We start from the raw sequence: 15342 nt of genomic DNA, 5'->3' as shown, positions 1-15342 counted from the left end.
GACGGAAAAAAACCGCGAATCAAAACCCCCGACGTAGTGTGGCGAGGATCAATAGACCTTCGTCCGATGGGAGATCAACGAACGAATGACTGCTTCGATTGTAGACGGGACCTTTTTGCGTCGATCTTCATTCTCGCGTGCAAAGTATGGATCGCATGGCTCTGCCTGCACGATTATACAGCGGCCTGAAAAGCATTAGCTGTATAATTGCCCGTTGTCTTCATCGCGTCGTTTACCACGCGGCTCAAAATACAACAGAGTGATTTCGTCCGTGTAATCATTCGGACGTAAATGACATCAATTTCAACATTATACGACGAACGATATACATAACTGGCAGCCCCGCATCCAAACTTAATGTAATAAAACAGAGATTGATAATTTCCTAACCTAACCTAATCCTTGTCTGAAAAAGTTTAGTCAACGTTCGCATAAATGTAAGATCTCGTTCCCACCTGGCTTTAAATTATCGTTATACCTCCAAAATTATTCATCTGGTTGTAAATTGAGAGAAATTTTTAATTCCGGTTACCGCTCAGTCCTTAACCATTTTCATTTTTTACCACAACCGAGAAATATAGTTCTAGGTACAAAATGAAAATTAGTTTTCTAGCTTTTACCGGAAGATCTAGTAACCGTTACTATTCTTTCTCATTACGATCACCGTTACTATATTTTCTTGTAACTGTTGCGAAAATTTAATGCTTGAGCAACAATAAATTGACGTTAAAGCCTTATTTAACTAAAGAAGTAGAGTAAGCCTCAGAAACTGATTTTGCGTTGCAATTACCAAAAAAAGATCGACAGTAGCGCAAAATGGTTACGCGTACCTCGTTTTTCGTAATCCCAACAATATTCAAACAGTTTTGTTAACAATACCTGTTTTACTGAATTTTTCTACTTACTATAACAAATTAAATTTTTCTCAGTGTAACGAAGTAAAGCCTAAAATTTGGGTCGACGTCTTTGCTATCCACAGAAGAAAAAGAATCAAAATCGGCTTCGGTAGTATAGGAATTATAAGCGAACATAGGTCAGAAAGAATTTCGTGTTTTATATGCGTATATATATATAAAGATAAATATAACCAGAGTTCCGCGCTGGTTTAGAAATGTCAGCGTGCAAAACCGCACGATACGGTAAAGCGGTATACATGCGTCCTTCGCCTTATCTTCCGGGAGGAAAAATGCCGAATACATTTTTTTTCGTACGCTGCAAGAGCGTCAATGACTAATCATCGTCACTGATTATACGGGGCTATATGTATATATATATATATATATATATATATTTATATAAAGCATAAAGTTATACCTTGTGAACCCAGTCTGCCATGCTTCGTCACATGTGCACACGTGGTTCAAGGTAAGCCTGACTTTCTCAGCGTGATTAGAGTTTAATTCCTGAATACGGAGCTATTCCGAAAATTCGCGACTGTTCTGCATGGGGATCGGTATGTAGTCGCGAATGAGAGGCTCGACTCGATTAATTATGTTTCTTTGAGTGAATTGCAGGCTTCTCGGACCAACGATGCAAAGGTCAGAAGACTGCGTCTCTCGAAACTTTTTTCTACTTATCGATCATCAGCAACTGATGACGGATTTAACACACAAAATTCAAGGAACGACCATCTTTCAACAGACAGACGTGGCTGTCGTAAGGTTTTCGAAATTAATTGCTGGTCTGATTTTTAGCCAAGATCATGTACCGAGGAACCATGATAATTAATCAGTAAGTTCTCTTGGATACTTATAAACCAGACCATTAATCATCTCGAAAACGGTTTCCCTTCTTGTTTTAAATTTCTTTGCGCCTCTTTTCAGCCTGACAGAATCGCCGATAAAAACTTCGGGTGTAAAAGATGTAACGATGTATTATTGCATTCGCAGTAACGTTAATTAACGTCTCTTCGACTTCCGGTATAATCGGATTGAAACCAAACCATGCTTTATACGTTTTGTAGAAAGAAACAGCTCTGCAAGCTATCACCTCGTATTTCGTCTCATCGACAATTTGAATTTCAACCTCGGATCGAAAGTGAAAGGTGTCAACGTAAACACCGCACTATGTTCAATTCGGAAAAATTATAAGGAGATCTAGGATGCCGAAAAACTGATACGTTTTATTAGTTTTAAAACGAGATAGTCGTACGTCGAATACTTGACAAATTATTATACATTCAAGCTACGAAGATCGCTTCAAAACGGACAGGATTGAAAATTCTGGAATGATAAGCAAACGGTTCGATGTCAATGCTTAATTTCAAACCGGTATAAAATCGTTAAAAATCTAACTAATTCGTTCGATTTCAATTTACGACGACTCGTTTCAGTCAGAAGACTACATTTCCTGTCAAGTTACCGAACATGCTAACTTTTTTTCAGTAGTCTATCGATCGATCGATCGAACCATCCTTCTCAATTCGCATAGTGACTGACGATCCGCAGCGAAATTACGCAGCGGCGGAAGTAAATCTGAAATTGAGATAGGTCGTTGTCTTACCGACTACTCGCTCACTCGCTCACTCGGCGAACTAGACGCAAGATTCCATTGCAGTCGGCGTGCAGGTCAGATCAATACAGCGAGGGTCCCATAGAGTATAAGTTTCACACGAGTCGCCCATCGAGCCGAACGGAAACATGAAAAATCCAATGGCGAAAAGCCGGTCCGGCTGAAAATTCACGTGAAAATCGGCGCAGGTTGTGCATCGGCAGTGAAACCGAGAAACGCGGCGATGCCGATTGGGAGAAATCGGAGCAGAATCAGAGGCACGATGGGCAGCTGAACGAAAACTGAAAAACGCGTGCAATTCCGGACCGGAAAAGTTGCCTTAACTGAACCGAAGGCCGGGACGTCGGGACGTCGGGACGTTTGACGGTTCTCTGCGCCGGTCCGCCGCAACCGCGTAACCATGACGACGTGCGGCCTGCGGAGACGGATCGATGGGTCGAAACGCGGAGAACGAAGCGAGATGTATCGAAAGCCGAATGTGTGCGTCGAATCTCGCAAAAGCCGGTGACATTCGCAGTAAAGCTCGAGTTGCTGGGTGTCGGTATGATTTTCGCGATTTTCGAAAGGAATTCGTCGGGCTGCACTGAGAAAAATTTCATTTCTTATAGTAACTGGAAAAATTCGGTAAAACAAGTGTCGTTAAAAAAACTGTTTGAATATTGTTAGAATTACGAAAAACGAGGTCCGCGTAAGGACGCATGTATACCGCTTTACCGTATCGTGCGGTTTTGCACGCTGACATTTCTAAACCAGCGCGGAACTCTGGTTATATTTATCTTTATATATATACGCATATAAAACACGAAATTCTTTCTGACCTATGTTCGCTTATAATTCCTATACTACCGAAGCCGATTTTGATTCTTTTTCTTCTGTGGATAGCAAAGACGTCGACCCAAATTTTAGGCTTTACTTCGTTACTCTGAGAAAAATTTCATTTTTTATAGTAACTAGAAAAATTCAGTGAAACAGGTATCGTTAACAAAACTGTTTGAATATTATTGGGATTACGAAAAACGAGGTACGCGTTACCATTTTGCGCTATCGTCGATCCTTTTTTGGTAATTGCAACGCAAAATCAGTTTGCGAGGTTTACTCTACTTTTTTAGCTAAACAAGGCGTTAACGTCAATTTATTGTTGCACAAGCGTTAAGTTTTCGCAACAGTCACATGAAAATATGGCAACAGTGATCGTAATGAGAAAGAATAGTAACGGATACTAGACTTTGTGGTAAGAACTAGAAAACTAATTTTCATTTTGTACCTAAAACTGTATATTTCGATTGTGGTAAAAAATGAAAATAGTTAAGAACTGAGCGGTAACTGGAACTACGTTGTAAGAGCGTAAAAGATGATCATTTCGTAAAGTAGACGTAGTTCAGAAAATACGTAGGTCGGTGTGACGATATCGAATTTTCAAAGAAGTACAGAAATCTAGGTTTGTACAATTTTTCAAATTTACAAAGTCGATGCATAGAAGAGTCGACGTGCGGAGAGGTGAAGCACCCAGAGGAAAGACGAGGTTGAAGTTGGTAACGTTTTTGTGACGAAACGTTGAAATAAATCAATATTTTCTTACTTTTATAATGATTTTTAAGGAAATGAGATTGCGAAATATAAGCACGTTTTGTTTTTTTACGGTTTACTGAATTTCAAACGGTTACAAAATCGCGGAATAACGGTTTTTTCAGCATGAATCGTTACGATAACCTTACTAACTTCGATCTGATTAGAAAAGTAAAATATAGAATCGTGAGAATTCCGCTATTCCTCTTCATTCTGAGTATTATGCCATTTTTGCTTTCTGTACTTCGAGCTTTTCACATTTTGACTTTCCTGTATTTTGAAATTATGTGAATCGAGTGTTTCACTTTTCAAAATTCTGTGTTTTGATCCTATTTTCTAATACTTTTTCATTTTTCTCCTCTTCCGTTCAAGTTAGCAGCGTCAAAGGACGAATCACGGAAAATAATACCGAGTAAAACTTCATTTGTTACAGTTACTAGAAAATTCTAGTAAAAAAGGTACATACCGTTACAATGACGGCTCAAATATTGTTATAATGGCAATAAAATACGGTTCAAGCAACTATTTACTGTGATTATAATTGTCAATGCTACATCCAGTGGGTATTGCGAGATTACATTAGTTTGTTCAGTGTACTACATTTTCCGGTTAAATAAGGTCTCGACATCAATTTATTGTTACACCAACGTCAAATAATCACTATAGTTACGAAAAAATTTGATACACGTGACTATGACAAAGAAGAATGGTATACATTACATTTTTCACCCGGTATTATATTTTTCGATTATGGTAAAAGATAAAAATAGTTAAGCGCTGTAAACGTAACTAGAAATTTCTCTCCTTGTAGATGATGAAAAGTAACGAATCAATGTCTGGCAATTTTAGCATGACTTTGAAGTAGTTCAGATTCTAAAATCAATATTGGTATATTTTTCATCATTAATGTACCTTAATGTTACACTAACGTTGCGAACTTCAACTTCATTCGACTTCTGAAGCGTTGAAACTCATTCAAGTTTCTCGAGTAAATCAACTTATCATCCGATATGAAGTTCGACTCGATGGTCGTGTACAATCTTTACGAATAATGGAAGATTGCTACAGAATTCAATCAGAAATTAGTTTAACTCTTAACAACTCATTGTAAGTTATATCGCATTTATTATACTCATACAAAACTCAAAACGCAGATTATTTGTTTTGATTTAATGGATTCGAATTGGATAGCTTACTTTGTCCAAAAATCAATTTTATATGAGATCGTACAAGAAAGGTTTCGAATAAAAATAACGTATTTTTTTTTACCAAATCGTAAATTTGAAAGTTATAAGTCATAACTCGTAACGATTCTACATAACAGACATTTTTTTCTAATCATTTATGAACAAATCAAACCATGAATTTATAATTCAAAATATACTGTTATTTTCACAACCCATGACTGAATTTATGGAGCCTCCGGTCATCGGGCATACAAGTGACGTATAATAAAAAGCACGGTTGAAAGCTAAGGTTTTTACGAATGACGTAAAATGAGTTGAGAATTTTGTTGGTGCAATTCTTTCTGCAGTTATGCGGCAGCATTGTGTAATGACAGGTTGTGATTCAGGCCACCAGAAACGGTATCCAAGTCAGCCATGAATCCGTAATAAACACGTGCAATTACCGGAAGATCGTTAAACCGCCATATGGGTTTATAATTTTCGAATTTTTTTTCACGTTACGACCATCGGTCCAAAACCGCGGTAGATGATTATTTTCACGTAAAAATTGTCATTACATCGTTATTGACGTATACCACAAGATGTAGAGCAGTGTAAGTTCACAACTCGCTCGAGATAAAAGACTGGCGGAAGATATCGACAGGGACATACGGAAAAAAAGAGCAGAGAAAATGTTGCAGACGACAGGCAGCCGATGTGCGCAAATAAAGGTTTCAGGTTTCGGTCAAAATTGCTTCAATTTTTCTAACGAGAAGTGAGAGAGAATAATAGTATAAAATACAGACAAATCTTAAGCAGCATGGTGAAAAATGAGATAAAAGTCTTTGCTCGACTGAGACCGGAATTAAAACGAAGAAACGTCGTGGTCGGTCATTAATTACATCGGTCTGACTAACCTGTGAGAATGATGATATCAAATTTCGTTACCCTTTTGCAGAATTACGAGATACATCGGCGGCCCAAAAAACATGTAGAAGAAGATTATCTGGTTTTATGGGGAGCCCAGAAATCCATTAACGAGTTCATTGACAATAGACCAGAGTCATGGAACTTTGCGTAAGTTATATCAAGACAATTTCGTGATTCAAAATTTTCGTGTAATCCAAGTGCGTATTACCTTTCTTCAGATTCCATAAAATCTTTGATCACGCTGCCAGACAGGACGAAGTTTTCGAAGATGTTGCAAAGCCGGTAATTGAGAGGTACGAATACTCGGAACTCCAAGCAATTATTATTTATATTATATATCACCCGAATGCAAGCTGCGAATCGATTATTAACGTCGATCGGTTGGGAAAGTGGTTTCGACGAAATACGTAAAATTTTGCAAAACACCAAAAGTCGTGAAATCTGGTCGAATAAAATCTGAAATCACTGTGAGGTGATTCTCCAAGACGATAAATAATTCCTCGTTCGTATGTTCGACCTGTGTTGATTTTTCTAACAATTCAGAAAGAAAAAAAAATACTAAAATTGTAAACTGAAGCTTAGATATAATGTTGGCTTTTCATTTTAAATCACTTTGAAATGATTTATAACCGAGTAATTACGGAAATTTTTTTTGTATTCATCAATTTGGTCTCGATAGATATTTAATTTTTTCAAGATTACGCTGATACTGATTTTTATAAAAAAACGGCAATATTAAATTAGCAAAAAAAAAAATCCGTATAAGTGCATCTATGAAAAATAGTTTCCTTTGAAATGATATCGCACGAGTTTCCTAAAATTTAAACCCCTTCAAAACGATTTGAAATGGAAAATCAGTATCTGTGCTCTTATTTATAAGTTTAGTATATTTATTGTTGTTGAATTTTTAATGAAAATTTTCGTAACCTGTCGGATATATCAATGCGAAAAATTTTCATCGTTCAACTGCCTCGTCATCAAATTAACAAAACGGTATTGATTTTTCATTAAACAACGTCTTTAACTGAATTTCCCGGGTTTAAAACTTGTACCTGTCGTCCAGGATTCAGGAGGAATCAGATCCTGGTCAAAACTACGTTGTAGCAAGTGAAATATCTGATTTCAAATCACCTGTGCAAAGTAAATTTGATTAATTTGTTTCAGCGTTCTGAACGGCTACAACGCAACTATTTTCGCTTATGGTCAGGTAATCATGTGAGACAATTAATTCCAATTTCCCAGTTGAAATAAAAAGTTTTCATTCGTAAATTGCAACTAAGAAATGAATTTCGCCAAATCTTAATTTTCACTACGACTATTATAGATTTTTTAATTGAATAAATTTTATTTTCTGAGCCTATATGTTTTACCAGAGTGAACGATACGACTGAACATGAACTTTTCAGACGGGCAGCGGTAAAACATTTTCCATAACAGGTGATTCGGAAGGATACGAGGATCGAGGCATCCTGCCAAGAACGATTCAACACCTTTTTCATACTATTCAAAAGGTTATTAATATGAAATTACCTATAACATGCGCGTGGATGTCAATCCGCAAACATACAATTAACATAAGCGATTATGATAATAACGACGCGCCGGAACTTTCTCGGTAAGAATTCGGTGTCGGAATATTATAGATGATATTACAGTTGTATAATGTGTATAACGTGTGTATAATGCAGAATCCGGAGAACCTCTACTCCGTAGAAATCGCATACCTCGAAATTTACAACGAGAATGGTTACGACCTGTTGGATCCGAAACACGAGGTCGTCGCGAAACTGGAAGACCTTCCGTAAGCTTCACCCACGTATAAAACTGACTATCGTTAATTGACAATCCACACGCGTGCCCAAAGACTCGATCTACACGCCGGACACGTGACGGAATTACACGATGAAATACCGTTACCGAAAACTGGGGAAATAAACAGCGGTTCGAAAACCTCCGTATACATACATGATCGTCATAGATCGAGAGGGAAAAACAATTAGGTCACCATTGAGGTTCTACTATTTTGCCAAATTTCGTTCTTCATTTTTCTGGGTCAAAACACGATGCAATATGTATACTGTAACGTTCTTCTCTCACACTGTCATCCGCAATTTTCTTAATTCGTGGGAATTGTTAATTTGGTACAATATCTTCAAAGTCACGTAGTTTTTCATTAGCCTTTCGTCATACACGGGGTGTTTCCGAGAAAACGCTGCAGCATGTTGGGTTGCCTACCACCGAGGGGCACAAATATCGTTAAGGTAGACCTATCGATTTATCGGCAGGTAGAGCGTTTGCGTATTGCCAAGTACCGGTAACACAGTAGGTCTGTTTTGACGACATTTATGCCCCTCGGTGGTAGGCAACCCAATATACTGCAGCGTTTACTCGGAAACACCTTGTATTTGTGTAGAGGAAGTTCAAATCTTTTGGAATTGAATATGGAGCGAAATGTTCCAGATCCACATTTTCTAAATCGTTTGGAAAATGTTCCGACAGGACTGTGTAACGTATCGTAACTTACGTATGCGATCATCCTTAAATGGAAATCTCTGGATTTCGCTACAACGTAACGCAAGGGATTTTGTAAAAAGTAAAAAAGTAATTGCATTTCTAGTCTTGTTACGGTTCGGTCTCCGGAGACCGAGTATACAGTACGGTATAGCAGCGTGCACTCAAGAGTCAAGATGTTGTGAGAAGCAACTGGTTACCTCGAGTTACGCCACTAATAAGGCGATCTCGTTTGAACGTTTGCAGTTTCCTGATTTGTTCCATCATTATAAAATCGCGACAGAGAAAGAAATGTAAAATAAAATTCAATCAATATCAGGTATGTGCCATTAATCGATTAACCGAAAAAGGACTAATCGAAGGGACCGAAGATAAGATAAATCGACAGAACTATTTATTGAAAGGGTCGATTTATCGGTGAGTCAGAAAAACTATTCATCCAAAATACCGATTGAGCGATTCATTGAAAAGGCCGAATAATCGGGATTCCTGATTGAGTAATTAATCGACAAAAGCGATCAATCGAAAGCGCCGATTCCCCGGAAATATTGATAATGTTTGAAAATACGAATAGTTTAAGGGCTAAATCATTGAAAACACCGATTAATCGATTAGTTGAAAAAGAATCAATCGTTTCATCGCACAGCCTGGATAAATATATGAGTAGAATGAAATTGATCGAGGGAAAAGGCAAAGAAAATTGACTTTTCCAGTCGCGTGACGATTCAAGAAGACGAAGCCGGTAGACTCCACCTGAAGAATCTGAGCTTTCGAGTCGTCGAGAATGAGAAAGACGCGTTGGCACTTCTCTTTCTGGGGGATACGAAGAGGTAATAATTCTTCTCCGCGTTATAATACCTGGTTATAATAACAATACATGCCGAATGAAATGCCGCGATTATTATGGCGACGATCTCTTTTTTTCCAGAGCCATAGCAGAAACCCCGATGAATCCTCAGTCGTCGAGATCACACTGCATATTCACAATAGTCGTATCTGTGAGGCAATACGGTGCTGAAAAATACCTGAAGAAGGCTAAAATGCATCTCGTCGATCTCGCTGGGTAAGATATAATATTTCCATTTTTTGTCATGACCAAAAATTTAGTTCTGGGTATAAATTGAAAATCAGTCTTGTTGCTGTGACCAAAAAATCGAGTACCGATTACTATTCTTTTTGATTACAGCTACTTGTGCTATGTTTTTATTCAACTGTTGCGTAATTTAGTTTCTGCTACAACACCAAGTTGACGTTGAGGCCTCGTTGACTAAAAAATTTGATAAACTGATTAAACCGTTGTTTTGTGAGAATATCCATTTTACCAAAATTTTTTAGGAACTCTTAGAAACAACATTTTTCTAGTCACTTCTTATTTTATGTACCCACGCCAAAAATATTCTCTAGAATTAATTCGGTTGATCGTTGCGATCAAAGTGCAATTACCAGGGACGTTTAGTTTATTAACAGACCGTTGATTTTATGTCCGACATTATTCGATATTATCGGTGTCATGGCGTGTATGACGCGCCTCTTAAACACTTGATTTTTGAAAAATTTTTACTCCATGGCAAACGCGGAAAACTTGATGATTTCGTTGATCACTTGGAAATTCTACAACTCTGGTTCCACAGCAAAATACATGCACGGACTTTGAAAAAAGTGAAAATAACATTCCAGTATCATTTGCACTCGTATTCAAACAGGAAATGACGTCAAAATCGTAACGGTATTTTGCGTACACTTGCAAACTGGTTCGGAGACAAAATTGAACAATTCCGAACGATCTGAGTTGATTCTTTACAATCAGATTATTTCTATTTATGATGAATAAAAACTGTGTTTATACATAACAATAAGTATTGCGTGTGGGGAAAAATGACGCAATTTAAAAGAAGAAGAAAGAGCTACATGAAACTCGTCAGATTTTATCTACAAATCAACATCAGAAGAGTGAAAACAAATATTCTCGTTCTAAAACGAGGTCAGGTTGACTACAAATTTTGTTTTCAAGCCTAAACGGTGAAAATACTGCATATAAAATACCTGATTCAAATCAGAATATTATAGATAATTTCTAATTAAGTAATTATTTTTCTCATCAGCCCCAATAGATTTATCAAAATATATCATCCGCGATATGATTTTCAATAATATTTATTAAGGCAGGGCGATTAATCGGTTAATTCTAGACTTTGATTAATATTTTTATATGTTCACTTTTTCAATTAATATGTCAATCAAACAATCGTTGTTCCCAAAAAATCTATTAATTACTCGCCCTCGTAATAATTCTTTTTTTTTTTTTTTTTTTATCAGTGTCATTAGAACCTTTTCTAATTCTCTTCAATCATACCGATTGTATACTGGGTGCCTTTCCGCAGATCAGAACGCGTCTACAAATGCTGTATTTCCGGCAGCATATTGACAGAAGCAAAGCACATAAACCTGAGTTTACACTACCTGGAACAGGTAATCGTGTGTCTCGGCCAGCAGAACGTGAGCCATATACCTTACAGGTAAAAGAAATTTTTTCAAAGAGGATTACGTAACGCGTGTATATCGAGTATCAATAAAAGACAGCGCGGTACGTTCAATTTGTAACTTTATCACGGGATGTAAATTCTTCCAGAAATTCTCTTCTAACAGCCATCCTGAGGGATAGTCTCGGCGGCAACTGCCTGACGACGATGCTCGCGACCTTGAGCATCAGTAAAACTAATTTAGAGGTCAGACGCGTATCATTTTCTAATGCAAATTAGGTATTAGATATTATACGATAATATAACGTTTGAAATCATTTCTGTGAGTGTTGCGTTTTTGCGATATAAAGTACGAACAACAAAAAAAAAAAAAATCTTAACAATTTCCAACGCGCAGCTTAAAGTGGGAGGAAAAAATACACATTTTTTATGAACAAAAAGACGCAGTTTCAAAGTTCTGAACTTGTGTTCAAAAACTGTGCGAGAAGGAAAAGAAACACTTTGCTGAAAAAAAACAACAACGGGAATCTCAATTTTTCAATTTCAAAAATCACCTTATTCAAACATCTTCCATGTGAAAGCATGAAAATTGTAACAGAGAAAAACATCCATGTTCAACTAACTACTCAGTGAATACAAAAAAGAAAAACGTTGCGAAGAATTGCAAAAAAAAAAAGCATAACGAAGCTGATTCTTTCTACTTTCAAATACCACCTGGCATTTCATTCATTTACGTTTTTTTTTTTTTGTCGAGATATCTAACCTTTCGATCGGAAGTTCGACAAGTTTAGTGATCTAGAACTTTCGGACACTACTGTATGTTAATTAATTTTTGGTGGGTTTGATTTCTTCACCGAAATATCAGGGGAAATAATTGATTCAAGTTGTCGTTACAACGTCAAAATGATGAATCTTCGTATATTTTCTAGAACAATTCATTGTGCGTGTAGCTTATAGTTGAAAGTAGCAGTAATTTTTCGTCAATCTTTTAAATGATTAAAAACGACCATATTTCGCGGACAGGAAACTATTTCTACGTGTAGATTTTCCCAAAGAGTCGCGCTAATTAAAAACGACGTGAACCTCGTCTTCGAGAGAAACGCAGAGGACGAGAATAAATTTTTAAAAATGGAAGTGGAGAGGTTGAGGAAGCAATTAGCACTGCTTACCGATCAGCCGGTAAGTATACATTGTACTTCAACGATTAATTTTTGTATCAAATTTCAAGTCAACTCTGTGCAGAAAAACGAGGAACTAACACCGAGCGAAAAGCAGGACCTCGATTATCAAGTGGACAAATTTTTGCAATCTGCTTTCGCAACGATCGACTGGAAAAACGACGAAAGGAAGATAAGATATTGCCTGAACATTTTACGGAGTAAATTGAGGTCAAAAAATGAAGAAATCAATTGTTTAACAGGTGACGAAAGCTCGGAAAAAAACGTGAATTATTACAGAAATTTGGTCATCCAACGAGACAAGGAGATTTGTATCCTTCGAGCGTTTTATTAATATTGTACATACGTGCACGGTTTAAACTAACCGGTGAGTCAACTTTTTTAAAATTCTTATTTAATTACCATCGATAATGTCTGCGGATCCGTAATCACTTGGTATGAGTTGGTATTTCTTTCTTTTTTGACATTTTTTTAATTCCTCTTATTTTGCTTATCCACGCAGCACGAGTGATGTGAAATTTCCTTAATTTAGTTAATTATATACATGCACCAATACGCGTGACACGTATACGAATGCGTATACCTACAGCCGCGTTAGTCAAGATGCTTGAAAAAGCTAGACGAAACTCGTCAAACTACTCGGCGAACGATTCAGGTTACGACCAAAGAGAAATAACCCATTGCAATATAAATATATACATACATAACTTTGAAATACCATCATGCTTGTGTGAAACTCTGTTTAGGATCATTTCAAACGTGCGAAAAAGTCGATGAAACTAGCCCGACGGCGTCGGTAATTGCCAAGAAAGTTCGACTGAGAAATATCATTGCCGAGGCGAGGTCCGTTGCAGAATTGATTAGAATCGGCAAGGCGTCGATTGGTTAGCATAATTATTAGTAACATTCGTTTCTCCTCGCACAGTTTTCCTCCGGTGTCTCGATTTTTTCTTCCATTCGCGGAAAACAAGTCGCAACAAGGCGTAAAACCAATGAAAACTGTAAAACCATTTGTTTCTTTTTACTTCTTCCTTTCTTTATTCATCACCCGTCAATAATTTCAAGGAGTCACATTTTTTTACTGCCCTCACCACAAGAATGGAATACCGTCTAATTCCTTTCGCAATTACGATATTTTTTTAATATTTAACGACAGCGGAATGATACTGTATTTTTCAAATTCGAAAGAAGCGAGATTTAGGCTGAAACTATATTTAAAACAAAATCATAATCACAATTATAGAAATCTTTTACAGACGAATATACTGGCATGTTCAAAAGATCAACAGATTGCAATATTTAACCAATGAGAAATAATCTGCTTTGCAAATCTGTAATTTTACTATTCGATTTAGGAAATACCATTTGATTAATGGAAATGTTTTGACAAGATAGGAAAAACGCATAAAAAAAATTTTAAAAATACAGAAAACATTCAACAACTTTTTCAAACCAATTACTAATATGTAGTTTAAAAATTTAGCAATTGTAGCTTCTCACCACTCGCAAAGACACTGACTTGAGAAAATTATCGCAAAGATTTGCGGTATTTGATGATTATAATCAATATCGGTCCGATGTTGTAAATTTAAATATTTAATGACGCCAACGTGATAAAAAAAAAAAAACGAAAAAAAAAACGTGTTCCGGTGATTTGTAGCGAATAGTCTTATGAATAATATGAGTCACCGTTGAGTGAAACGGAACGAATATGGTAGATTCGCAACGATTTCTAAACAACTTATAGCGAAGCGTCGACATCTGAGCTTTTATACATAATTTCAGTATCTTGTGTCTTTGCGCGTTTCGGAATTCCAAGGATTCGTGTTTGGTGTTGCAGGCGACCTTCGGAGGCGGATGAGTGACCCCCAGATCCTGAACGGAGCAGAGATTCACACGTTGCACAAAGCTCTGCAGGGCGAGCAATCCCGGCTCTCCGATAACCTGACTTTGCTCAAGAACCTAAAGTCCGAAGTGACCGAACTCAAGAGCGTCTCATCTTCGGGTCAGCAAGAGCAGTCAATCGTCAAAACGTGTTCAGATGCCGTGGAGAATCTCCTGCAGGACTCGGATCCGACACCTCGAAGAGATTCGAAAGATCTTTTCGCGCCCGTTGAGGCACTCACCTTGGCAAGGTCGCAGCCGAAGAACGAAGACGAGGAAACGAAGAAGGAGATCTTCGAGCCCTCGAAGCCGTTGAGGAAGGCGATGTCCGAATCCGGAAGAGCCAAACGCAGAATGAAAGTCTCAGATTTCCTGAGCAATGAGTGCCTGAAACTGAACGAGGATGTCGAGAAACGCAAGGCGACGATCAAAACGGCGAGCGAGGAGTCGGATTCCGTTCATGTTCGAAAGCCTGGCGATGAACCCGAGGCCTCAAGGTCATCGGGATTGAATTCGCCGACGTTGACGAACTCGAATCGCCGAATACCGATGGAAGGCGATAATTCTGGGGCGAGTTCAACCGGCGAAAGTTCGATTCGCGCTGAAGCTTCGCTCGTGATGTCGAGCTTTTTGCCCTCGAAGTTCCTCCAGGACTTGCTGCGGTCTGTCGAAGATTCCGAGATTCATTCCGAGCACCAAAAACGGGAGGAAAACTTTCATGATGCGGATATCCTGAGCCGTTGCCGGTTACCGGACGGTGAAAATTCATCGTGGTGCGAAAAAAGCTGTTCGGGGTTAATTTCGACCCCCGAAAAACGCGACGAGACAGATTTGACGGAGCCTGCGGAAGAGTTTCAGGCACTGACGGAAATCCCGAATCCGGATAAAGCTCTCGAGGAGGACGACGATTTTATGAAATCTTTACCGCTAACCGGGGACCAAGAAATCGATAAAGAAATCATCGCTTTTTACCGAGCAAAAAGATCCGGAGGGACTTATTGATGAATCAGAAGCCACGGGTTATACTTTATAAAAAATAAAAATAAAACACACACACACACAACACAAAGTCGTATATCTCGAATTGCCTGTGAAAAAGTCACGTGTCGCGTATTG

General features: G+C 37.9%; 2 protein-coding genes across 3 annotated transcripts in view; one reads left to right on the top strand and one right to left on the bottom strand.

The window, feature by feature from the left end:
- The window catches only part of LOC124307324 (disheveled-associated activator of morphogenesis 1), a 58099-nt gene extending 55233 nt beyond the window's left edge, over positions 1-2866 (bottom strand). The window contains exon 1 of one of the 2 annotated variants that reach the window (XM_046768863.1): positions 2503-2866. The gene's annotated coding sequence lies outside the window, so the exon portion shown is untranslated. The other variant, XM_046768864.1, reaches the window with a different exon arrangement.
- A 3197-nt stretch (positions 2867-6063) lies between these two features.
- On the top strand, positions 6064-15269 carry LOC124307337 (kinesin-like protein KIF6). Its single transcript, XM_046768902.1, has 13 exons — positions 6064-6129; positions 6202-6320; positions 6392-6466; positions 7338-7380; positions 7580-7684; positions 7862-7974; positions 9398-9514; positions 9613-9747; positions 11066-11200; positions 11314-11410; positions 12188-12343; positions 12407-12584; positions 14183-15269. The coding sequence occupies exons 1-13, from the start codon at positions 6064-6066 to the stop codon at positions 15226-15228; spliced, it is 2385 nt and encodes a 794-aa protein (XP_046624858.1). The 3' UTR covers positions 15229-15269.
- The last annotated feature ends 73 nt before the right edge of the window (positions 15270-15342 follow it).

The sequence above is a fragment of the Neodiprion virginianus genome, chromosome 6, assembly GCF_021901495.1.
Source record: "Neodiprion virginianus isolate iyNeoVirg1 chromosome 6, iyNeoVirg1.1, whole genome shotgun sequence".
NCBI classification, from domain to species: Eukaryota; Metazoa; Arthropoda; class Insecta; order Hymenoptera; family Diprionidae; genus Neodiprion; species Neodiprion virginianus.
Note: the sequence above shows the minus strand (reverse complement) of the source record. Positions and strands in the feature narration are given on the sequence as shown.

Bases quoted from the DNA above. Each gene is read 5' to 3' on its own strand.
- LOC124307337 (XM_046768902.1), top strand. From the start codon at position 6,064: ATGGTGAAAAATGAGATAAAAGTCTTTGCTCGACTGAGACCGGAATTA. The intron at 7,685-7,861 runs GTTATTAATATG...TGTATAATGCAG, and splicing joins TTTTTCATACTATTCAAAAG to AATCCGGAGAACCTCTACTC. The intron at 9,515-9,612 runs GTAATAATTCTT...CTTTTTTTCCAG, and splicing joins TTTCTGGGGGATACGAAGAG to AGCCATAGCAGAAACCCCGA.